Below are 26,879 nucleotides of genomic sequence, written 5' to 3' on the forward strand. Positions count from 1 at the left end.
GGACCATGCCTCAGGACTACCTGGCTTGATGACTCCTTGCTGTCCCCAGTTCACCTGGCCGTGCTGCTGCTCCAGTTCCAACTGTTCTGCCTGCAGCTATGGAACCCTGACTTGTTCACCGGACGTGCTACCTGTCCCAGACCTGTTGTCCCAGACCTGCTGGAACCCTGACCTATTCACCGGACGTGCTACCTGTCCCAGACCTGCTGTTTTCAACTCTCTAGAGACAGCAGGAGTGGTAGAGATACTCTCAAAGATCGGCTATGAAAAAGCCAACTGATACTTACTCTTGTGTTACTGACTTGTTGCACCCTCGACAACTACTATGATTATTATTATTTGACAATGCTGGTCATTTATGAACATTTGAACATCTAGGCCATGTGCTGTTATAATCTCCACCCGGCACAGCCAGAAGAGGACTGGCCACCCCTCATAGCCTGGTTCCTCTCTAGGTTTCTTCCTAGGTTTTGGCCTTTCTAGGGAGTTTTTCCTAGCCACCGTGCTTCTACACCTGCATTGCTTGCTGTTTGGGGTTTTAGGCTGGGTTTCTGTACAGCACTTTGTGATATCAGCTGATGTAAGAAGGGCTATATAAATAAATTTGATTTGATTTGATATAACACAGCATACTGTATATACAGTGCATTCAGAAAGCATTCAGACCGCTTGACTTTTTCCACATTTTGTTACGGCCTTATTCTAAAATGGATTTCAAAAATAATAATTCTCATCACTCTACACACAAAACCCAATAATGACAAAGCGACATTTTTGCAAATGTATTACAAATTAAAAACAGAAATACCTTATTTACATAAGTATTCAGACCCTTTGTTATGAGGCTCAAAATTGAAATCAGGGGCATCCTGTTTCCATTGATCATCCTTGAGATGTTTCTACAACTTGATTGGAGTCCACCTGTTTGTGGTAAATTCAATTGATTGGACATGATTTGGAAATGCACACATCTATCTATATAAGGTCCCATAGTTGACAGTGCATGTCAGAGCAAAAACCAAGCCATGAGGTCGAAGGAATAATCTGCAGAGCTCGGAGACAGGATTGTGTCGATGCACAGATCTGGGGAAGGGTACAAACACATTTCTGCAGCATTGAAGCTCACCAAGAACACAGTGGCGTCCATCATTCTTAAATGGAAGAAGTTTGGAACCACCAAGACTCTTCCTAGAGCTGAACGCCCGTCCAAACTGAGCAATTGGGGGAGAAGGGCCTTGGTCAGGGAGGTGACCAAGAACCCGATGGTCAATCTGACAGCACTCCAGAGTTCGTCTGTAGAGATGGGAGAACCTTCCAGAAGGAAAACCATCTCTGCAGCACTCCACCAATCAGGCCTTTATGATAGAGTGGCCAGATGGAAGCCACTCCTCAGTAAAAGGCACGACAGCCTGCTTGGAGTTTGCCAAAAGGCACCTAGAGGACTCTCAGACCATGAGAAACAAGATTCTCTGGTCTGATGAAACCTAGATTGAACTCTTTGGCCTGAATGCCAAGCGTCACGTCTGGAGGAAACCTGGCACCATCCCTACGGTGAAGCATGGTGGTGGCAGCATCATGCTGTGGGGATGTTTTCAGGGGCAGGGACTGGAAGACTAATCAGGATCGGGGGAAAGGTAAACGGAGAAAAGTACAGAGACATCCTTGATGAAAACCTGCTCCAGAGCGTTTAGGACCTCAGACTGGGGTGAAGGTTCACCTTCCAACAGGACAACAACCCAAAGCACACAGCCAAGACAACGCAGGAGTGGCTTCGGGACAAGTCTCTGAATGTCCTTGATTGGCCCAGCCAGAGCCCGGACTCTCTCTGAAGAGACCTGAAAATAGCTGTGTAGCGACGCTCCCCATCCAACCTGACAAGACGCTCCCCATCCAACCTGACAGGATCTGCAGAGGAGAATGGAAGAAACTCCCCAAATACAGGTGTGCCAAGCTTGTAGTGTCATACCCAAGAAGAATCAAGGCTGCAATCGCTGCCAAAGTTGCTTCAACAAAGTACTGAGTAAAGGGTCTGAATACTGATGTAAATGTGATATTTAAGTTTGACATTTTTTATACATTTGCAAAAAAATCTAAAAACCTGTTTTTGCTTTGTCATTGTGGGGTATTGTGTGCAGATTGATGAGGGAAAAAGACAATTTAATACATTTCAGAGTAAGGCTGTAACGTAACAAAATGTGGAAAATGTCAAGGGGTCTGAATACTTTCCGAATGCAATGTACAGGTAACTGTCAAAATAATGGAAAAACTTGAGTAAATGAGTGATACAAAGTATATTGAAAGCAGGTGCTTCCACACAGCTGTGCATCCTAAGTTCATGAAGCAATTAACATCCCATCATGCGTAGGGTCATGTATAAAAATGCTGGGCAGGCCATTATTTTGGCTACCATGGCTATGCCCCCATAGGATGATAATGCCCCCATCAACAGGGCACGAGTGGTTTGATGAGCATGAAAACTATGTAAACCATATGCCATGGTCACTCAGTCACCAGATCTCAACCCAATTAAACACTCGAATTCTGGAGCGGTGCCTGAGACAGCATTTTCCACAACTATCAACAAAATAAAACACCAAATGAGGGAATTTCTCACGAAAGAATGGCGTTTCATCCCTCCAATAGAGCTCCAGTCACGTGTAGAATCTATGCCAAGGTGTATTGAAGCTGTTCTGGCTCGTGGTGGTACAAAACCCTATTAAGACACTATGTTGGTGTTTCCTTTATTTTGGCAGGTGCCTGTACATACTGTAGAACAGTTGTCACCAACTGATCAATCGTGATCTCCAAGCCATTCCTAGTCAATCACCAAACATTTCTGTAAAAAACCCAGCGATAAAGACTTGCGATCCTATTTTTTTTACTTGTTTTGCGCTGTTGACAGTAGGTGCACTTGATTCAGAAGCCCTACAGCCAGGGAAAGCAAGGTGTTCCCAGCAGGCCCAGAGAGCAAATCAAGTGCACCTACAGTATAGGTCTACAGCTGGCCAATCAGATAGCCCAGATCCGTGTCTGCACAGTTTCCTTGCGCCATAGACTGTAAAAATAGGCCTCCAACGCACAGCAAAGTTGATAATAAGACTTTAAGACAAAGACTAGAGAGAGACTCAAGGAATACAGCAAAGAGCTGATGTTTTTATGAGTAAATTCATGTTTAAGTTGTTATTCAGCCCTGTCTTTGTTCAAAGGTTTTATAAGCCATAAAATTCACATTTGATAAGCTTGCGTTGTTATTATTTGTGGCTTGTGTCATTAAAAAAAGAAAAAATCTGAGCAGTAGATCTCGGCTTGCATTTTGACTGAGAAAGTGATCTTGACTCAGAAAAGGTTGGTGACCACTGCTGTAGAATAATACATCACAAGGTCCATAAATTACAGCCTACACTGAAGAAGGTAAAAGGATGATTTAGGGCTACAGACTGCCAGAGGATAAGTTGTAGCTTGGTATCCCACCCACTTTGGTGAGAAATAAAGTTTCTACTCTATCCTATTCTATATGGCTTGGTGTCCCACCCACCTTGGAGAGCAGTCCCTGGGCGTGTTCAGTGTCGGTCTGGGTCTGTAGCAGCTCCTGCCGCAGCCCTGTTACTTCCCCCTCCAGTCTGTCTCTCTCAGCGTGGGCCACCTTCAGCAGCCTCTGCAACTCTGTGCTGTCCCCAGCACTCTGCATGGCCTTCAGCTCCCCAACCTTCTGCCTCTCTATGTCCACCTGGGCTTTGAGCCGTCCGTTCTCCACCCTCAGGGCGTCCGCTGCCGCCTTGTGTTCCTCAGCCGCCCGTGTCATCTCACCCCCGGCCTCCTCCTCCCTCTCCACCTGGCACTGGAGGCCGTCCCTCTCTTCTCTGAGGGACCTCACCTGCCCCTGGGCCTCCTGGTGCTCCTGCTCCAGGGCCCTCAAGCTCCCCGTCAGCTGCTGCTGGATGTCCACCAGCTTTTCCCTCTCGAAGCGAGAGCTCTGCACCAGGTCAGTGTAGCGCTGCTCCAGCTCGGCTGCCCGGTCATCGTCCCCGCTCTGGGCCTGGGCTGCCTCCTGCAGCCTCCCAGCCAGGGCCTCGTTCTTCTGGGCCAGCAGCTCCACCCTCTCCCTCTGCTGCTGCAGCGACGTCTGTAGGAGGCCCTTCTCCTCGGCCAAGCGCTCGTTCTCAGCCGTCAGCTCCTGGACCACCTGCTGCTGGTCAGCCAGCTCCTGTAGTGTGGCCTGGAGCTCCTCTGCCGTGCTGTGCTGACTCTCCTCCATCTTCTGGATCTGCTCCGTCAGCCTCTCCACTGAGGGGTCGCGACCCTGACCCTTCCCCACACCTACAACCCCTACACCACCACAGCCCCCATCGCTGCTGCTCACTGAGTCAGACCGCGACGGGATCTTCTCAAACTCTGAGGAGTCTGGCGAGGGCGAGCCCTTGGTGATGTCACTGCTGGAGGAGACTGAGGTTTTGAGCGGGCTGGGTATGGCTGACTTGGCTGGGGGAGTGGTGTTGTTGTCTAAAGGGAGGCCGTTGATGGAGTGCTTGGAGGGGCTGGTGGTGGTGGTAGTGTTGTTGGACAGAGGAGAGGCAGGCGAGGACTCCAGGGAGAAAAGCTTCTCCTTCAGGACCTGGTTCTCCTCCCTCAGAGCCGCCAGCTCCCTCTGGAACTTCCCGTTCTTCTCCCTCAGCTCCCCAACCAGGGCCTGGGCGTCTGTAGCCTGCTGGGATGGGCCTTGGCCCTGCTCGGGGGCACCCTCAGGTGGAATGGAGGGGGTGTTGTGAGGTGAGGACGACGAGGCTTTCCCCCGGCAGCGCTGCAGCTCCATCCTCAGCTTGCTGATCTCAAACTCCTTCGCCTTGGCTTCAGCCAGCAGCTCCTTAATCTGGCACTCCAGGAAGCCTCTCTCCGAGCCCTCAGCGTCTATCCTGGGCTTTGTGGTGGTGGATCCGCGCTGGTGCTTGGTTGCTAGGGTGGCCAGGCTGGAGGTGCTGGTGCTGGGGACCATCTTCTTGTTCGTGGAGGTCCTCAACTGGTCCCTGAGCGACACGCGGTCTCTGGACATGGTGGGGGGGATCTCCCTGGGGGCAGGGATTCCAGACTTCTTAGATCCTGATTGAATACCTGGAAAATATAATCAAAACACACATTCAGCCTTCTGCTTTCTTTCTTCTTATTTTTTTAATGAAAATCCACTAGTAAAAGTGGTAATGCATTTGATTAATGTCTGTAATGTCCTCACGATTCAATAGAAACAATTTTACACTCAGATTGAAGCTCAGTTGTGATGCTGTGTTAATATGATGCTGTGATTGTCATCATCAGGGGTCAATCATCCATTCATAGATCCCTTTTTTATTGTGATGGCTGGTTGGTTGACACTGTGTCTGTGTTACTGTGGCCATTGAAACACAGGGCAGACTTCAGTTGCATGGCATTTCAGTGGATCCACAGGGCTTGACTGGTATTTTCTCTCTCTCTCTCTCTCTCTCTCTCTCTCTCTCTCTCTCTCTCTAATAAGAAGAGCTTTTACTGATTCATCCCCCGCGTGAGCAGGACGCTGTCTGAAAGGCTTTTATTGTTTGTTTTGAAATAATCAGCAAACAGCAACACAGACACAGGGGGGTTCTTGTTACCAGGGATGACAATGGTCTGGGGCACGTGGAACGTTCCAGCACAAAGCAACCCGTCAGTGGACAGACACAAAGGGAGCGCTGTGTTGGTGACACTACACTGACTTCTAGCAACCCCAGAGGGCACAGAATACTGCACAGCCTGGGCAAGAAGAGATAAAGTAGGCTACTGTATAACCCCATGAACAACACACACACACACACACACACACACACACACACACACACACACACACACACACACACACACACACACACACACACACAAGATACACTGGCAAGTTGGCTCACATCCACACCTACAAACAAACACACACTCACAAACAAAGAGTCTCGGCTCATTTGGAATGGAAATCCTACACCCCTCTGGGCTCTTAAAGCACTTCTCCATTGATGGCCACTTTGCAGGGTGTGCCTGCCAAGCCTCAGACAATCTCAGGGGCACAGCGTGGATTAGCATTCTTAAAGTAGGGCTCTGTGGATGAAAAGTTGCTGATGAGGCCGGAAACACAGAGAAACAGAAACGTACTTTATCAGCACTCAAATATGCTTCTTCTATATAAAGCAAGGAGCTCAGAACTCAGTTTATATTCATTATTTTTTTGATAATATAATCATAAATTAAAATGCCACATTTCTATATATAGCAAGGCCATTAGAACGCTTTCTTTTAATAATAACACTGTCGTAAATTCTTATATTTGCGAAAAATCACAATAAAACGGCAAATAGTTCCGGTAAAACATTAAAAAGCTATAAAAATACCAGGTCAGATTGGCTGGCACACAGAGTGACTGCAGACAGTATGGTTTGGCCTTCAGTCAAACTGTGCTTAAAAATAAGAACCTAAATACTCAGCATGAGTGAGAGCAAGAAAAAGCCAGTCATTTAAATTCCCATTAATCACCTTCGCATTGGTTCTCTATCAGTCAGGTCAAGTGAACTCCAGTGAAATTCCCACTAGACTAGCCTCTGCTCTGCCAAGATCCCAGGCTGCCATGAAAAATCTATAATCACTTACTTCTCTGTACATTTTACAGTGGATGCCTCCGTTACAGACATTATGAGGCCATACACTCCTAAATGATGTATTATCACATGGAAGATTTTAAGATTTTAACACCTACTTGTATATGAACAAAGACAGTGATGAAATGAAAGGTTAAAAATGACTTATCATAATGCATTACAGATTGACATATTAAGATGTTTGGGGGTGCATGTACTGTATGTACAAACCGAAACAGACAGACAGAACATGACAAAGACAGCATATACAGTAGGTCACACCTATTGGTCATATGGGACATATTCATGCAAATTCTCTTATTCTCATTACTTATAGGGGAAGAAAAGCAAAGGGAGAGAGAGAGAAATAAATAAAGGGAGAGAGAAATAGGAGAGAGAAATGAGAGAGATGCGGATGTGTTTAAGGTCAATCCGTTTCCATTAAGATGACTAATGTTTGGAGTTGAAGTGAGATTCTGGGACATCTCCCATTCACAGCCCCCACATACATTAAAATTCTCCTTCCCAGTCCAACTGAATAAAACCCATATGGACTGTATGAAATTACTTTCCTCGTTTAAGTAGTCACCTCCCTTTTACCATGACTTCACTACAGCTTGTCCCTGCGCACATAGCCATGACATAAATCTGTGTGCGAAACGAGCCAACTAATACGTGAACAGTTCCAGTACAGTATAATACAATACCGCGAAAGGGAGGCTGGCTGGAACAGTGACACTGGAACACAGACTGTCCAGACCTGGGTTCAAATAGTATTTGAAATTAGTTGTGCTTTATTGAGCTTGCCTGGCACAGTTGAGAAAACAAATACGAGTCTATTTCAGATGTGGTCTGACTGTCCACATTTCATATAAAGATGCCTCACAATGGAACTGACTCTCTCTCAGATTCATTGCATCAATAATTAATAATAATATAAAATAGTGATATTCAAAAAAGTGATTATAAAAATAAATAATAACATTAAAATGGTAACTCTCTCTCAAATTCAAACTGCTTTATTGGCATGAAAATCAGTGTCAATATTGCCAAAGCAATAATGTATACAATATACATTGTTATAAAATAATGAATAATAATATAAAATAGTGATATTGAAAGGTACAGAAGATAGGCCTATTTGACAGTCTGATAATTCAAACCATGCATTTTTTTTTTGATCGACCGCTTTTTTCTCAACAAGCCTTCTTTCATGGTATTCATAGATCACAAAGTTATCCTCAGTGATGATAGCCACCATATGTTTTTCATAATTTAAAAGAAGGTCAAAGGAAAGCACAAACAAGACAAACTGTGAGTGAATAGTCAAGATAAACTATTTAAATCCCTCAGTTGGGACAAACGCTTCCTGACTCTAAAGTTATCTGGGTCTGACTTGCCAAGCCTTTGATAGACAATGACAACTCCCCATTTTAGAGGCTACTGAAACAGGGAAAGGGAGGGGGATGGAGGGAGAAACAGAAATGAGAGAGAACGGCAGAGAGGGAGAGAGAGTGTAAGGTGGAGAGAGAGAGTGTAAAAGAAAGAGAGAGCGCGAGTGAAAGTGAAACAGGGATGGGGATGACTGCAGCGTTCCCTCAATCCTAATTTATCTTTGTATTCCATGCCGTACGGCTCAACTCATGGTCCATTCACACACAGGCAGCTCTGGGAGGAACTAAATCAGCCCCCTGTAGGGGGTCTGAGCTGGGGGGGCGGGGGTTTGAATGCCTCTCAGAGGTGCTCCCCCCCACAGCCTCTGGAGACTGGCTCTCATTTATAGCAAAGTGTAAATAATGTGAAACACAAGCTTTGGAGAGAAAGAGAAATATCGCTGCCAAGTAGAATGGGCTTTCTCTCATAAAGGCCCCCTTTATGTTGAGGAACAAGAGAAATGATACTACATAACATTTTGTAACACAGAGGTTTTTGTGCTGAAAGCATGTCTTTTCTCATATGGTAAGAAATACAATTTCACAATAGTGAATTGAGAGCATGGCCAAATCATGTCGTTTTGGATGAGAAGCCACAGTAAGAGGGTTTAGATTGCAGGCGGCCAAATAAAGCTGGCAGTGACAGCCAAGTTTAAAAGGCCGGGCCAAAGTCATTAACCCAAACTTTTAACTTAAAACATTCATGTTTCTACACAGAAAATTGGCTAGTGTTAACAAGTGTTGATTTTTCAGTGTAACATTTCTAGTGTTGATTCAAGTGTTAAATTAACTCAGCAAAGAGTTTAATTAACAATCAGTGGTGTAAAAGAACACCAGTGTTGGTGTTAATAACAAAAGTTGAGCCAAAACCATGCCCATCATTAACATATTTCCCAGCATGCTCTATTGCAGGTTATTATTGTTTATATGCTTAAGGTAATGCTATATCTTAGTCTTCCCAACCCTGGCAGTCATTCTGAATGCAGATTGCAGGTGAATAAATTGATTGATTAGTTAATCTTATGCTACTCAAATTTAAGTAACATTTTTCTAAACTAATCCAATCTGTTAGTTGGAATGATTGTACCCGTTAATGAAATGGTTGTTCCAGTTTAGATGCTTTAGGTAATGCTATATCTTAGTCTCCCCAACCCTGGCAGTCATTCTGAATGCCGGTTGCAGGTCAATAAATGTTTGTACAAATATTGGATATCCCTAGTGATTGGAAACTGAGGCTTTCTGAAGCCTATGGGGCTTTCTCCAAATTGTGCCAAAAGACAGTTCATTTCTCAAAGCTTTAAACGCAATGCACATTAGTGACTAGTCAAGATCTGCTGGTCAAGAAATAAATATCAGCATGACTCAGAATCACCTTTATACGCCAAGTACATTTACACATACCGGTATTTGTCTTAGTGAGAAAGTGCTGCCAGCAATAGACAATATACAAACAGAATACAGACGTCATACAGAATATACAATATCAGAACAGTAAACATAAAACTGTTGGGTATAGGCTGATTACAGTGGGAATATATGTCTCTATATCTATATATTTGATGTTTATACAGACACTTTTCACCCCTGCATTCATCAAAACGTTGTGGTACAATGGATAGATGTGAATTTTTATAAACTAAAGTTAGTAATAATGTTGGGTTTGCATTCCACATCCTGCTTACCTTTTCTGACTCCTGGTTCACAATTTAAAAAAATAAATAAAACTGCATCTGTGGTATTGTTTAAGATGCTGAATACAAAATATTATCATAGGATAAACTAAATGAAACAAATTATTTTTAACAATGTGCAGATAGTGGGGATTCACAGAAAATTATTTTCCAAACTTAGCCAAGATTCGATTCTGCGCCTAAGGTGTCTGATTGCTCCGTATTCCTCGACCCTACCTGCCGAGTTACCGTCCAGGTGCTATGTATTGAAAAAAATCTAAGTAAATTGGTAAATAAAGTGTCCAGTAGAGGTCGGTGGTTGAAAGCAACTAGGCTCAACGTTAGAAATACAATGTAGCCAGTGTTTCAAAGGCTGAGTTTAGACAGGCAAGTCCATTTCTAATATTTTTTTCACAAATTAGTATTTTGACCAATCAGATCAGCTCTGAAAACGATCTGATGTGAACAGATCTGATGTGATTGGTCAAAAGACCAATTAGTGGGGACTATCATTTGTTTTTCAACTGGACAATGACCCAAAACACACCTCCAGGCTGTTTAAGTGGGAGTGCTGCATCAGATGACCTGGCCTCCACAATCACCCGACCTCAACCCAATTGAGATAGTTTGGGATGAGTTGGACCGCAGAATTAAGGAAAAGCAGCCAACAAGTATTAGCATATGTGGGCTCCTTCACGACTGTTGGAAAAGCATTCCTCATGAAGCTGGTTGAGAGAACACCAAGAGTGTACAACGCTGTCATCAAGGCAAAGGGTGGCTACTTTGAAGAATCTCAAATATAAAATATATTTTGATTTGTTTATAACTTTTTTGGTTACTACATGATTCCATATGTGCTATTTCATAGTTTTGATGTCTTCACTATTATTCTACAATGTATAAAATAGTAAAAATAAAGAAAAACCCTGGAATGAGTAGGTGTGTCCACATTTTTGACTGATAGTGCATTCGGAAAGTATTCAGACCCCTTGACTTTTCCCACATTTTGTTACGTTACAGCCTTATTCTAAAATTGATTAAAATAATTGTTTTCCTCATCAATCTACACACAATACCCCGTAATGACAAAGTGAAAACAGGTTTTTAGACATTTTTGAAAATGTATTACAAATAAAAAACTGAAATACCTTATTTACAAAAGTATTCAGACCCTTTGCTATGAGACTCGAAACTGAGCTCAGGTGCATCCTGTTCCATTGATCATCCTTGATGTTTCTACAACTTGATTTGAGTCCACCTGTGGTAAATTCAATTGATTGGACATGATTTGGAAAGGCACACACCTGTCTATATAAGGTCCCACAGTTGACAGTGCATGTCAGAGCAAAAACTAAGCCATGAGGTCAAAATAATTGTCTGTAGAGCTCCGAGACAGGACTGTGTCGAGGCACAGATCTGGGGAAGGGTACCAAAACATTTCTGCAGCATTGAAGGTCCCCAAGAACACAGTGGCGTCCATCATTCTTAAATGGAAAAAGTTTGGAACCACCAAGACTCTTCCTAGAGGTGAATGCCCGGACAAACTGAGAAATCAGGGGGAAGGACCTTGATCAGAGAGATGACCAAGAACCCGATGGTAACTCTGACAGAGCTCCAGAGTTCCTCTGTGGAGAGGGGAAAACCTTCCAGAAGGGCAACCATCTCTGCAGCACTCCACCAATCAGGCCTTTATGATAGAGTGGCCAGATGGAAGCCACACCTCAGTAAAAGGCACATGAGAGCCCGCTGGGAGTTGCCAAAAGGCACCTAAAAGACTCTCAGAGACCATGAGAAACAATATTCTCTGGTCTGATGAAACCAAGATTGAACTCTTTGGCCTGAATGCCACGCGTCATGTCTTGGGGAAACCTGGCACCATCCCTACCATTAAGCATCATGCTGTGGGGATGTTTTTCAGCGGTAGGGACTGGAAGACTAGTCAGAATCGACGGAAAGATGAACGGAGCAAAGTACAGAGAGATCCTTGATAAAAACCTGCTACAGAGCGCTCAGGACCTGACTGGGGCGAAGGTTCACCTTCCAACAGGACAACAACCCTAAGCACACAGCCAAGACAATGCAGGAGTGGCTTCAGGACAAGTCTCTGAATGTCCTTGAGTGGCCCAGCCAGAGCCTGGTCTTGAACCCGATCAAACACCTCTGGAGAGACCTGAAAACAGATGTGCAGCGATGCTCCCCATCCAACCTGACAGAGCTTAAGAGGATCTGCAGAGAAAAATGGGAGAAACTCCCCAAATACAGGTGTGCCAAGTTTGTAGCTTACATATTACATTTTAGTCATTTAGCAGACGCTCTTATCCAGAGCGACTTACAGTAGTGAATGCATACATTTCATACAATTTCATACATATCATACATTTTTTTCCTGTGCTGAAAAAGCTTCATACCCAAGAAGATTCGAGGCTGTAATCGCTGCCAACGGTGCTTCAACAAAGTACTGAGTAAAGGGTCTGATTACTTTTGTAAATGTGATATTTCATATTTCAGCGATATAAATGTGATATTTCAGGTTTCTAAAAACCAGGGTTTGCGTTGTCATTATGGGGTATTGTGTGTAGATTGATGAGGAAAAAATTGAATACATTTTAGAATAAGGCTGTAACGTAACAAAATGTAAGGGGTCTGAATACTTTCCGAATGAACTGTATAAAAAAATGTGGATCCATAATTCGATAATTACCAATAAAAACTAGAGATAATTTACAATCACTGTTGGGGGAGGGGGAATCTTAATAGGTTCTTTCAAGATTTGATACTAGTGTGCTGCAATTTCAATATACTGTGGATTCCTCTGTTGTGTGGTTCTACGCCCTGAGCTATCTTGATAAAAACAATGCCCTTTCAGCAGAGGTTTGTCAGTTCCGACACCCTATAAGTTGGTTGAGTAATGTACAAATCTTTAAATGTCATCAATCACGTGATATTTTTATTTTGACACAAGTATTGATATTTTTCTATTGGATCAGACTGCTAAGAAAATGTTTGATATATTTTCTATATATCCCCATTCTGGTTGGACCCCCCCCCCCAAAATACAAATCCCTTTGCAATAGAGCATAATGTGACTTGCAGGCCTGATGTGGCCTGTAAACCATGAGTTTCAATTTGAATAGAAACATATTCGCTTAGGATCTCACTTGGTGATGGCCACAGGACCAAAAATGTATGAATGCAAACAATCATGTCTATAATTAACTCGAAAGGCACACTGGGGAATATGCAAATAAGGCCTTGCACTAAGCAAAGTTTTAATTAAACACTGAAAAGTGTGGACCCGTATAGACACTGGAATAGTGTTACATTTAACACTCTCAGAATTGATTCAACAGTGGAGAATTTGTGGTTTGCTGACACCAGAAAACACACATCCACACAGAGAGAACCATTGTTAGTAACCCCACTTTTGATCACCTTGAATCCTGCTGAAATGCTCTCCTGTAATTGCTATATTTACATTAAGTAATTGTTTGATTAATTAATTAATAACACACAGTCAGTCTCCCGATAATCCGAAAGTACTCAAGTGTGAGTACTTCATCACAATAATGCACTCTGGTGCATAGCTATCTTTTTAATGAAGATTAGGTTTAAAATCACAGCAGGCCAGGGGATATGCACCTGAGTGGCTTCTGGACACCATCCAGCATTACCAGCCAGCCAAGCCAGCAGCCAAGAGGTAACAGGGTGCATTGTAAAGGGAAGGCAGCCCCTGGCCCAGCCAGTCTTTAATTTACAGCCATGGGGGGGACAGGAGAAGGAGTGATAACAGATTAGTGTCCGGGGCTGTCCGGGGCTGGTCAGGCAGGACAAGTGTCAGAACAACCGTTGGCATCTGAGATGACACAGTGACATAGTCAGTGCAATCAGTGGTATTACCTTTGAGAGGGAAAGAACCCCCCCACCCCTCCCCCCATCTCGTTTCCCCACCACACACACGCACGCAAACAAACACATACATGCGTCCACGCGCACGCACACGTACCATTTCCATCCCTAACCCCCCCTCTGGAGTTCCAGGAAGTGCTGTCTAATGTTTTCCAGTCAGGTGGATGTGGGGGTTACAGAGCAGTCAGACAGAAACAATATCAGTCACTCTCTGTCTGTCTGGGGTTTCCTGTTGTACAGGCAGCAACTGGACAGGACATAGCCTGGTGGTCCCAGATCTGTTTATGCTGTCTTGCCAACTCAACACAGGAGTTGGCAAGATAGCACAAACAGATGTGTGACCAGGCTAGACAGGACGCGGATGAGGAGTGAGTGGGTAGACTGGAGCTTATCTCTCAGACCCTGAGCTCACACAGGCATTCCACTCCTCTCGCTGGTGCAGAAGAGAGACACAGAGCAGGGTTTCCATGTGCGTCACTACTGTGACACAGCGAATGGAATGGTCAACCAGCATGGTCAGTCAGTCAGTCAGTCAGACAGGATGGAATAGCGAAGTCAGTCAGTCAGGGACAGGGGAGGCAATGTCCGTGCTGACTGGCACAGTCCAGGTAACCCATCATCCATCATTCAAATAATACATTGAGCATTTGATTGAGCCTGTCGGGAGTGCCATAATATGGGCAGGATTTGCATATTTGGGACTCTTCCATTGTTTCCATATTGCCAGCAGCCAGACAATCAGATTCTATTTGAAACCAGGTCTGTTATCATCAGATAAACATCATACAACAATTATCATCATCTTAACTCTTCTAGTAGAAATTAATACCACCGATTAGGAGTTAGCAAGTCACCACTTAAAGAAAAATAGCCTATAATAAGTAGAACACTATTTGAGAGTCTATCTCTATTTGCAATACATAGTAACTGGACAGATATCCCACTATGGTTCCCTAAAGTCAAATGAAGGTTTACATTCACAATGGCCAAATCTTATTCTCTTGGCTTCAGGTCCCAAAGAATGGACAAATATTCCACAATAGTTCCTGAATATGAGTTCATGAAAGTAAAAGTTAGACAAAAGGTCTAGCCTAAATGCACTTACACTGTGCATTAATGTTCTAAATCATTTCTTGGCCCCAAGGATCCAGGTCCCAAAAACTTTGGGTGAAATTCAGGACATGACATAATAATGTGGAGGAGGACGACGTACAGTATCATTAGAGAGCGGATCTGCAGATCACATCTGATTTAGAGCCCAGAATGTTCTACAGTGTCACCAGATACATGTTATGGTCCTACTGTAGCAGTAGGGAATATAGTAAACAGGCAATCATTATTTATGCAGGATTTCAATTAAGTCACCCCATTTCCCATAGACTACAGTACACTACTAAAGAGGCACGTCAATTAAAAGGAATCTGTGGTGTAATTGTGGTGTAAAAAGTGGTGTAAAAAGTGGTGTAATTGCATTTGCTGGTGATCGGGGGGTGGTGTAAATAAGGTAATGATCTGGATACACAGACAGTTACTAGGACCATGGAGGGTAAGCAGCAGCACATAACGTTAGTGCTTTGTGAGTGTGCGCTTTGGGGCTGGTTTAAAGGTCTTTGTCTGGCTTTGTATGGGCTTTCCAGACTATTGAGTTTAGGAAATTATTGCATTGGGGAATTGACTGGATATATTATATCTGTAGCTGGGAAAAGTCCAGTATCTGATCCTCAAACCCAACAAACCTTTCCCTTGTTCTTTGTGATTATATCTTAATATCTTTACTCCTGTAGATCTTACATACTGCCATCATGTATATAGAGGGATTATTACCATAGTACCATAACCTTCCCACCAGAGATTTTGACCAGTGATAATAACCAATGGGCTCAGATCCCCACTCTTCATCTTCAGCAGTGATCCACCACATCCCTGCCAGACCATGGGCCGGACAGTTTGCTTTTCAAGAACCAAACAAGACTGAAAATATTTTACTATGATAGTAAAATCTGGCCACAATGCTGGCCTTTAGGAGTATATACAGTGAGGAAAAAAATATTTGATCCCCTGCTGATTTTGTACGTTTGCCCACTGACAAAGAAATGATCAGTCTATAATTTTAATGGTAGGTTTATTTGAACAGTGAGAGACAAAATAACAACAAAAAAATCCAGAAAAACGGATGTCAAAAATGTTATAAATTGATTTGCATTTTAATGAGGGAAAAAAGTATTTGACCCCCTTTCAATCAGAAAGATTTCTGGCTCCCAGATGTCTTTTATACAGGTAACGAGTTGAGATTCGGAACACACTCTTTAAGGGAGTGCTCCTAATCTCAGCTTGTTACCTGTATAAAAGACACCTGTCCACAGAAGCAATCAATCAATCAGATTCCAAACTCTCCACCATGGCCAAGACCAAAGAGCTCTCCAAGGATGTCAGGGACAAAATTGTAGACCTACACAAGGCTGGAATGGGCTACAAGACCATCGCCAAGCAGCTTGGTGAGAAGGTGACAACATTTGGTGCGATTCTTCGCAAATGGAAGAAACACAAAAGAACTGTCAATCTCCCTCGGCCTGGGGCTCCATGCAAGATCTCACCTCGTGGAGTTGCAATGATCATGAGAACGGTGAGGAATCAGCCCAGAACTACACGGGAGGATCTTGTCAATGATCTCAAGGCAGCTGGAACCATAGTCACCAAGAAAAAATTGGTTACACACTACGCCGTGAAGGACTGAAATCCTGCAGCACCCGCAAGTTCCCCCTGCTCAAGAAAGCACATATACATGCCCGTCTGAAGTTTGCCAATGAACATCTGAATGATTCTGAGGACAACTGGGTGAAAGTGTTGTGGTCAGATGAGACCAAAATGGAGCTCTTTGGCATCAACTCAACTCGCCGTGTTTGGAGGAGGAGGAATGCTGCCTATGACCCCAGGAACACCATCCCCACCGTCAAACATGGAGGTGGAAACATTATGCTTTGGGGGTGTTTTTCTGCTAAGGGGACAGGACAACTTCACCGCATCAAAGGGACGATGGACAGGGCCATGTACGGTCAAATCTTGGGTGAGAACCTCCTTCCCTCAGCCAGGGCATTGAAAATGGGTCGTGGATGGGTATTCCAGCATGACAATGACCCAAAACACATGGCCAAGGCAACAAAGGAGTGGCTCAACAAGAAGCACATTAAGGTCCTGGAGTGGCCTAGCCAGTCTCCAGACCTTAATCCCATAGAAAATCTGTGGAGGGAGCTGAAGGTTCGAGTTGCCAAACGTCAGGCTCGAAACTCAAATGACTTGGAGAAGATCTGCAAAGAGGAGTGGGACAAAATCCCTCCTGAGATGTGTGCAAACCTGGTGGCCAACTACAAGAAACGTCTGACCTCTGTGATTGCCAACAAGGGTTTTGTCACCAAGTACTAAGTCATGTTTTGCAGAGGGGTCAAATACTTATTTCCCTCACTAAAATGCAAATAATTTCATAACATTTTGGTTGGTATTCTGTCTCTCACTGTTCAAATAAACCTACCATTAAAATTATAGACTGATCATTTCTTTGTCAGTGGGCAAACGTACAAAATCAGCAGGGGATCAAATACTTTTTTCCCTCACTGTAGATAGTACAGTAGTTGCATAATATGTGCAGTACATATAAGCTATAGCATAAAGTCCATACTGTATGTACTGTACAATCAACATGTTTGAGTTGAGTAACACATTCCTTTGAGAGAGCATTTGAGCCTTTAAAGAGTTTGAGAGGCTTTTTCAATTCTGTTTGCCAGTCTGACAATATTTATGTGAACTCATTTGCTGAAAGAATGGAGGAAGGCAGAGCGTTTGGCATGTCTGGCTGTGAGGGATAAGTAGTAGGGTCAGTGTGGAGAGACAGAGAGTGGATGGAATCTGCCATCACATTGGCTGAGATGATATTTCCCCTCTTGGGGCAGGCCAATAATCCTGCATATAAATAAGGAGAGATGCAGGGGAGAGGGAGGGCAGAATGGATGGGTTTTGGCTGGGCTAAATGGAGACTGTAAATTGCTCAATGGAGTGGAGGAAAATAAGAGTTACCGTATGTACAGTATGTGATCAAAAAGCTGACTCACAGAGGGTGACATTTTGAGTTGTGATGGTTCGGAAATACTCTGTACGCAGCATATAGAAAATCCATTACTTGATTACACAGAGAAGGGGAATTGCTGCTCTTGCTGTGCCGGAAACAAGTACAAAAACACCAAGAGCAGAATAGCAGCAGGGAAGGAAGGAGGAGTAGAGGTATAGATCCCTGGCTAGTATTCACAACAACCTCTACTGTAAGCAAAAGTGAAATAGCCCATACTCATGTATTCCTGTGTCCAAGTCATTATGGGTAGTGAGTGAGTCTACTATCAGCAGGTGGCATGAGAAGTGGAAACTTGTCTCACCTGCAAGTCTGCACTGTCACTGTTGAAATGCGGCACCATGGAAATAGCATGATGTGCTTTGCTAAGGGGAGTTGGAAAGCAGCAGTAGAGTCATTTACAACATTTACATTCAATTACCAAGTTAAGGATGTTCCTTTTGAGGGTATAAACAGAACTAAATGTGCATGCTACAGAACTCTGCTTTAGGAAGGTACGCTTTCTACAAAGGCATACATTTGGTACCTCACATCAGAGCATGAGCACAGCAGATTAGATTTTTCTCTCCAGAAAGAGAGGGGACAGCTACAGTTACAGCTAAGATGGCTGGCTATCTGCTAAATCAAAAGTATTGACATCAGATGGTCATTTTTAGAAATCAAGCACTTTTAGCCAAGTTACAGCCAGAGGAAAACTCATCAACGGTTCGTTCGGGTTCAACATCAATCTACAAATCAAAACATCTCAACCTTTCAATTTGATGCTCATGCTGGTCAACACACATTCTCAGGCTCTAAAAACATCAGCTTTTCTCTATTTCAAATATAAACTAGAGAGGTGACCTTTTCTCCTTGACTTTTACATTTCTCTCATGATCCAAATACACATCCTACATGATTTTGGAAATTATTTGGATATTATTTTTCCTGGAACAATCCCTGGAATCCCTGATATATTTGTGGGTTTTGGATTAAGCTGAGAATGGCAGAGAGATTTCCACACAGAGGACTTAGAAGGTATTATTGAGAAAAATACTTGTTCACCTCCCTTCCCCACCCTTTCCACAGACGACCAAAAGTCAAACTAATTACATTGTGCAGTAGTGAGGATATCGGCATATGTTGCTAACAGGGGCTGTTTGAAATTAAATGTTTATCACGAGATGAGACGAACAACTTAAAGGGGAGCGGAACTCCAAAATCCTGCATGTGTTTTTCTGCTGCTCATTAAAAAACGAGATTTGCATCTTGAAGGTGTGGTTCGATGTGGGTGTGTTATGATCGCTATATCATACCATGGCAGTTATAGTTGTTTTTCCCTCTTGAGTCACGGTAGCAACATTTCGCTCTCAAAAGATCAATGATTGATCTACACTGAAAAAAAATATAAACGCAACACGTAAAGTGTTGGTCCCATGTTTCATGAGCTGAAATAAAAGATTCTAGACATGTTTCATACGCACAAAAAGCTTATATCTCTCAAATTGTGCACGGTTTTCTGATGTCAACGTTGTGAACAGAGTGCCCCATGGTGGGGTTATAGTATGGGCAGGCATAAGCTACGGACAACGAACACAATTGCATTTTATCGATGGCAATTTCACAGAGATACCGTGATGAGATCCTGAGAACCATTGTCGTGCCATTCATCCGCCGCCATCACCTCTTGTTTTAGCATGATAATGCACGACCCCACGTCATAAGGATCTGTACACAATTCCTGGAAGCTGAAAATGTCCCAGTTCTTCCATGGTCTGCATACTCACCAGACATGTCACCCAAATGAGACGGGGGGGCTAGAGATTCTTTTTTAAATTGACTGATTTCCATATATGGACTGTAGATCAGTAAAATCTTTGAAATTGTTGCATGGTTCATTTATATTTTAAATATACACTACCGTTCAAAAGTTTGGGGTCACTTAGAAATGTCCTTGTTTTTGAAAGAAAAGCACATTTCTTGTCCATTAAATAAACATCAATTTGATCAGACATTTTTTATGGAATATCGACATAGGCGTACAGAGGCCCATTATCAGCAACCATCACTCCTGTGTTCCAATGGCACGTTGTGTTAGCTAATCCAAGTTGATCATTTTAAAAGGCTAATTGATCATAAAAAATCCTTTTGCAATTATGTTAGCACATTATGTTTCTTCTGAAACTCGTCAGTCTATTCTTGATCTGAGAAGGCTATTCCATGCGAGCAATTGCCAAGAAACTGGAGATCTTATATAACGCTGTGTACTACTCCCTTCACAGAACAGTGCAAACTGTCGCTAACCAGAATAGAAAGAGGAGTGGGAGGCCCCGGTGCACAACTGAGCAAGAGGACAAGTACATTAGAGTGTCTAGTTTGAGAAACAGACACCTCACAAGTTCTCAACTGGCAGCTTCATTAAATAGTATCCGCAAAACACCAGTCTCAACGTCAACAGTGAAGAAGCGACTCCGGGATGCTGGCCTTCTAGGCAGAGTTGCAAATAAAAAGCCATATCTCAGACTGGCCAATAAAAAGAAACGATTAAGATGGGCAAAATAACACAGACACTGGACAGAGGAACTCCTAGAAGGCCAGGCCCTGTTATCCCAGTAATAATGCCTTGCATTACACTTGGATAGAAAACACTTCAATTTGCTCAACTTCCCATTGGCTCAACTATTGGCTCAACTTACCCAAAGGCAAACATTGTTGACTATATTAGCCCACAGTTACAAGGATGCACTTTCATGCTAGGGTTAGGACCTCGTATTGAATCTTATAGAGACCCCAACTGATGTATACAGATGCAGGATCTTAATTTGATCACTTGACCCCACTGCAATTGTCACGACCTTGACTTTGAATACCATAACACAATAAATTAATTTGAGTTGGTGGAAATCTGTTTTTTGGACCTAACTTGCTCACCACTTTTTCCATGTGGTTTCTTCTTTCACAGACTCCATGAAATGATGACCTCTTCCTAAATATTTGGTCAAATGATTAATTTTGTGTATGGTTTCCTGGAAACAAAGGTGGCTCAACTTATCCCACTCTCCCCTACTGGGTATGAGCCTGTCACGACTTCCGCCGAAGTCGGTTCCTCTCCTTGTTCGGCGGCGTTCGGCGTCACCGGTCTTCTAGCCATCGCCGATCCACCTTTCATTTTCCATTTGTTTTGTCTTGTTTTCCCACACACCTGGTTTACATTCCCTCATTACTTGTCGTGTATATAACCCTCTGTTCCCCCCATGTCTGTGTGTGGAATTGTTTGTTGTAAAGTGTATGTGCACTTCTGACTGGTTTGCAACGGGTTATTTTTACCCATATTTTGTTGTTCTGGGTGCCGTTGGTTTTGCATATTAAACTGCTCCGGTTATTACCCAGTTCTGCTCTCCTGCGCCTGACTTCCCTGCAGCCAGTTACGCATCTCTTACAGAGCCCATGATTCATCACACACAAACAGGACATTTAAACACACCTTGCTTTGCAAACACAGAACACATAGAATAGCTCTGTGTTTACAGTCCTGTACTGGCTGCTCCTTGGTAACTGCAGTGGTGGAAACTGGAAAGCCTCACTGGTGATACTTCCAGACCTGGGTTCAAATACTATTTGAAATCTTTCAAAAATAATGTTTTGTCCTGGAGTGCCAGAAGGGTAGGGTTTGCAGTTTTGGCATTATTTTATTGCTCCATTAAGCCAGGTAAGGTCAATCAAACACAGATAAGGTATTTACAATTACTTTGAATAGTATTTGAACGCAGGTTTACCTACTACCTCTGGGTACAGCAACTCACTGAGACTCCTCTTTTTGGCCTGTTTCCTGTATCCTGATGTTGGTCTGTCGCCAATGAGAATATTTATGTAACAAAATAGTGCTGTGGCTGCAGATTCCTCTTGTCTTTCTTTCCACATTCTTTGGTGTTTTGCTAATGCTCATCGTGTCATGGTCTGACTCTGCCCAGCTCTTGAGGAGTATCCACCAGGTGCAATGGATCTCAACAAAATCACAAACATTTCTGCAAACAAATTAGATATTGATGTCAAAACCAATGAATGTATTGTTTATTAATTAAGAGAAAGGCTTTCAGTTGTCAATGTCAACATGACATGCTGGGAATTATGCTACATCTAACATAGTGGCTGTAGTTTCTACAAGCCAGCACATTACGGTTGGGTTTGACACGATAGTGTAAAAAAGGGCAGGCCTATAATAGTCTAAGCATTTTCTATGGGTGAGTCAGCAATACGGATGGACAGACAAACAGTACAGTAAATGTCACAATGAGAGGTATCCCTCCCAGTGAAAGGAAGAATGTGAGGGACAATGCCCTGATTGCCCTGCATGTATTAAAGCAGCCCAGCTGTCAGGGAGGTGTGGTGTGTGAATTCTGCTGACGGGGATGCGCACACACACACACACACACACACACACACACACACACACACACACACACACACACACACACACACACACACACACACACACACACACACACACACACACACACACACACACAGCTTCACCCAAGAACCCAGCAGCACGTTGCCGCCCATCTGCAGGTGATTGCATCACATAACCTGAACACTACATCACTCACTACCTCTCTCTCTCAGCAGAGACTCTGTCTGTTTCGGCATGTATAACACATACCGTATTATACACAAAGTGTACAAAACATGACATAGGCTGGCCAGGTGATTCCATGTGAAAGCTATGATCCCTTATTGATGTCACTTGTTAGTATTGGAGTCAACATGGGCCAGCATCCCTGTGGAATGCTTTCAACACCTTGTAGAGTCCATCCCCTGGCGAATTGAGGCTGTTCTGAGGGCAAAAGGGGGTGCAACTCAATATTAGGAAGGTGTTCCTAATGTTTTGTACACTCAGGTAAAAGGGTAAATTATTTTCAATATTTCGCTCTTTTGTATAAACTATTTGAATACAATAAAGCCTATATCAAAACAAGCCCATCTGGAAAAAATACACAGCCCAAAAACTTCAAAGTACAACATCGATTCTTCCTTCTCCCTTCCATCCTATACACCCCGTACACTCTTCCTTAAAATACCAAATCTATCCAAGCCTCGCCCTCATAAACATAAGGAGCTATCCATCCTCTGTCAGCAGCCCCAGGAGCCCACCCAACCCACTCTGCTCTAGTTTTATACTTAGTGTATACTGAATGTGATAAGTCTACTATTGTGAAAGTGTCAGGTCAGGAACAGACGTTTATCAGAACAATAAGAACTGTACATGCACTTTCTCAGCAAACACACTGCAATTCCCTGAGAGACAAAGCCTGTGTTAGCACAGTCTGATTAGTTTGGTTACGTAGTGTTGTTTCGGATGAGGAATCTTTTCCTGTGGGTTGTTGTTGTGTGTCCTGAGAAAGTCTCTCCAGCACTGTGTGTAGTAGACGGTCTAGCCTATCGCTCTCCTTCACTGAAACTTCTGATGCCCAAGTGTGAGCAAAGACAACAAACAGTCATGTTGTTCCAGTGACCACCATTGTTATTGCTGCATTGATATCAGACAAAAACACTCCAGAACTATCAAACGCTCCTCTGCTTTCCCAACATTCTGGCAGCTTTTCCTGCATTACCACTACCTCCAAACATCCTGGCCATGCTGCATGGGCAAGAAACCCACAGGACCGTGGAAGCTCACTATCCTTTTTTGAGCATGAGAAACGCTCTAACCCTCTCTCTCTCTCTCTCTCTGACTCCCCCTCTCAACTCACTAGACAAACATCTTGCCAGTCGCCACAGTTCACCATGGACGGGGCTTTTATTCTGCCTCCAGACAGCTCTGGTTTACATGGAGTCGGATCTGAAAATAGGCCCACTGTTCTGTGTTCAGCCATAATATTTCACTGAATAGGTCATCATCAGAGTATCTGCTGAGCGTGGGCACTGGGCCATTCTCCCAGTGTGTGGAGCGCTGGACCACAGTCAGAAGGGGAGAGTGGAGAGCCAATATGTAGTGGTGGTTAGATTAGATAAGAAAACATTATCTTCTAATGAGGAAAGTCTTTGTGCAGCAAACAGACAAGATAGGCTAATCAAGCTGGTGAGAAATAGATTAAAATCCTCCTCTCGGTCCTTGATGAAATCCCTCTCTCATCGATTGCTTTATCCTCTCCTCTGCAGAGTTCTGTACATCCTGACAAATTAGCCCATTTAGTGATCAATTCTCATTAACTATATGAATGCTTTTTCAATTGGATAGGGCAATGAAGGTCTGAGAATAATAAAAGCATGATTGATAAACTTTACAGTAGACCGCTTCAAATTATAATAAGGGTCTTTATGGGATCGAACAGAGCATGTGTGCGTGTGTGTATACATACAGTACCAGTCAAAAGTTTGGACACACCTACTCATTCAAGGGTTTTTCTTTATTTTTACTATTTTCTACATTGTAGAATAATAGTGAAGACATCAAAACTATGAAATAACACATATGGAATCATGTAGTAACCCAAAAAGTGTTAAACAAACCAAAATACATTTTATAATTTAGAATCTTCAAAGTAGCCACCCTTTGCCTTTGCACACTCTTGGTATTCTCTCAACCAGCTTCACCTGGAATGCTTTTCCAACAGTCTTGAAGGAGTTCCCACATATGGTGAGCACTTGTTGCTTTTCCTTCACTCTGCGGTCCGACTCATCCCAAACCATCTCAATTGTGTTGAGGTCGGGGGATTGTGGAGGCCAGGTCATCTGATGCAGCACTCCATCACTCTCCTTCTTGGTCAATTAGCCCTTACACAACCTGGAGGTGTGTTGGGTCATTGTCCTGTTGAAAAGCAAAAGCGCAAACCAGATGGGATGGTGTATCACTGCAGAATGCTGTTGTAGCCATGCTGGTTAAGTGTACCTTGAATTCTAAATAAATCACAGACAGTGTCACCAGCAAAGCACCCCCACACCATCACACCTCCTCCTCCATGCTTCACTGTGGGAAATGCGGATATCATCTGTTCACCTACTCTGCATCTCACAAAGTCACGGTGGTTGGAACCAAAAGTCTCAAATTTGGACTCATTAGACCAAAGGACAGATTTCCACCGGTCTAAAGTCCATTGCTCATGTTTCTTGGCCCAAGCAAGTATTTTCTTCTTATTGCTGTCCTTTAGTAGTGGTTTATTTGCAGCAATTCGACCATGAAGGCCTGGTTTTATCACCAAAGCCCCATATACTACCCACCACTGCGACCTGTATGCTCTCGTTGGCTGGCCCTCACTACATATCCGTTGCCAAACCCACTGGCTCCAGGTCATCTATAAGTCTTTGCTAGGTAAAGCCCCACCTTATCTCAGCTCACTGGTCACCATAGCAACACCCACCCGTAGCACACGCTCCAGCAGGTATATGGCACTGATCATCCCCAAACCCAACACTTCCTTGGGCTGCCTTTCCTTTCAGTTCTCTGCGGACAATGACTGGAACGAATTGCAAAAATCTCCGAAGCTGGAGTCTTATATCTCCCTCTCTAACTTTAAGCATCAGCTGTCAGAGCAGTTTACCGATCACTGTACCTGTACACAGGCCCATATCATCCCCATATCATTACTTACCCTCTTACTCTTTTGCACCCCAGTATCTGAACTTGCACATCATCATCTGCACATCTATCACTCCAGTATTAATGCTAAATTGTAATTATTTTTGCCTCTATGGCCTATTTATTGCCTACCTCCCTACTCTTCCACATTTGCACACACTGTACATAGATTTTTCTATATTTTCTTTTCTTTTGTGTTATTGACTGTACGTTTGTTTATGTGTAACTCTGTGTTGTTGATTTTGTCGCACTGCTTTGCTTTAACTTGACCAGGTCGTAGTTGTAAATGAGAACTTGTTCTCAACTGGCCTACCTGGTTAAATAAAGGTGAAATAAATAAATAAATAAAATCATTAACGCAGTCTCCTCTGAACAGTTGATGTTGAGATGTGTCTGTTACTTGAGCTCTGTGAAGCATTTATTTGGGCTGCAAAGGCTGGTAACTCCAATAAACTCTGGGTCTTCCTTTCCTGTGACAGTCCTCATGAGAGCCAGTTTCATCATAGCGCTTGATGGTTTTTACAACTGCGCTTGAAGAGACTTTCAAAGTTCTTGAAATTTTCCAGATTGACTGACATTCATGTCTTAAAATATTGATGGACTATCGTTTCTATTTGCTTATTTGAGCTGTTATTGCCATAATATGGACTTGGTATTTTACCAAATAGGGCTATCTTCTGTATACCACCCTTACCTTGTCATAACACAACTGACTTGCTCAAATGCATTAAGAAAGAAAGAAATTCCACAAATAAACTTTTAACAAGGCACACCTGTTAACTGAAATGCGTTCTAGGTGACTATCTCATGAAGCTGGTTGAGAGAATGCCAAGAGTGTGCAAAGCTGTCATCAAGGGAAAGGGTGGCTACTTTGAAGAGTCTAATTTGTTTAACACTTTTTTGGTTACTACATGATTCCATGTGTGTTATTTTATAGTTGTAATGTCTTCACTATTATTCTACAATGTAGAAAATAGTAAAATAAAAATAAAAACCCTTGAATGAGTATGCGTGTCCAAACTTTTGACTGGTACTGTATGTGTAAAGGAGTGTAAATTACTCTTCCTAGCCTGGTATTGAAAACCTTATATTGTGAAATTACTGTGATTGCTGATGCATTACACTGTAATGAACCAACTAAAGAGGAGTGATCATTACTCTGATTATTAAAGACTTCCCAGAATTAGTCCTAATGATATCACAGATAAACCATCTGTTTAGATTCTAAACTCCTTTAGAAGGAGATGGTAAAGACGAAACAATCAAACACTGTTTCCAGCGCCTTATCCATTAAGGCCAGTTTCTCTTCTTTAGTAGCCTAATCTCAGAACCCATAACCAATCCTGCGCTAGCTAGCTAGCTAACTAGATTACATTTTTTCATCAAAGTTCATCACGAGAGATTACTCCTCTAGTTACTTCACTGAACATCAGGCCCACAGCACTCTCCAACATCCTAAAATAACATGTATCTGTGGACCCATATCAAACATAGACATGGTCAGTTGATGACACTTTACATTTGATGTAATCTGTGTGTGACTCCATGTGATAGTTACGCCCTCACTCAACTCTC

The 26,879-nt window shown here is 43.0% G+C and overlaps 1 protein-coding gene across 6 annotated transcripts in view; it reads right to left on the minus strand.

The window, feature by feature from the left end:
• The window catches only part of specc1 (sperm antigen with calponin homology and coiled-coil domains 1), a 176,501-nt gene that overhangs the window by 65,405 nt on the left and 84,217 nt on the right, over positions 1-26,879 (minus strand). For all 6 annotated transcript variants that reach the window (XM_029700414.1, XM_029700413.1, XM_029700417.1 and 3 more), the window contains one exon: positions 3,536-5,106. In XM_029700414.1, coding sequence (XP_029556274.1) covers positions 3,536-5,106 — 1,571 coding nt within the window. The remainder of the gene's footprint in view (positions 1-3,535; positions 5,107-26,879) is intronic.

This window comes from Salmo trutta, chromosome 19 (assembly GCF_901001165.1).
Source record: "Salmo trutta chromosome 19, fSalTru1.1, whole genome shotgun sequence".
Classification (NCBI taxonomy): domain Eukaryota; kingdom Metazoa; phylum Chordata; class Actinopteri; order Salmoniformes; family Salmonidae; genus Salmo; species Salmo trutta.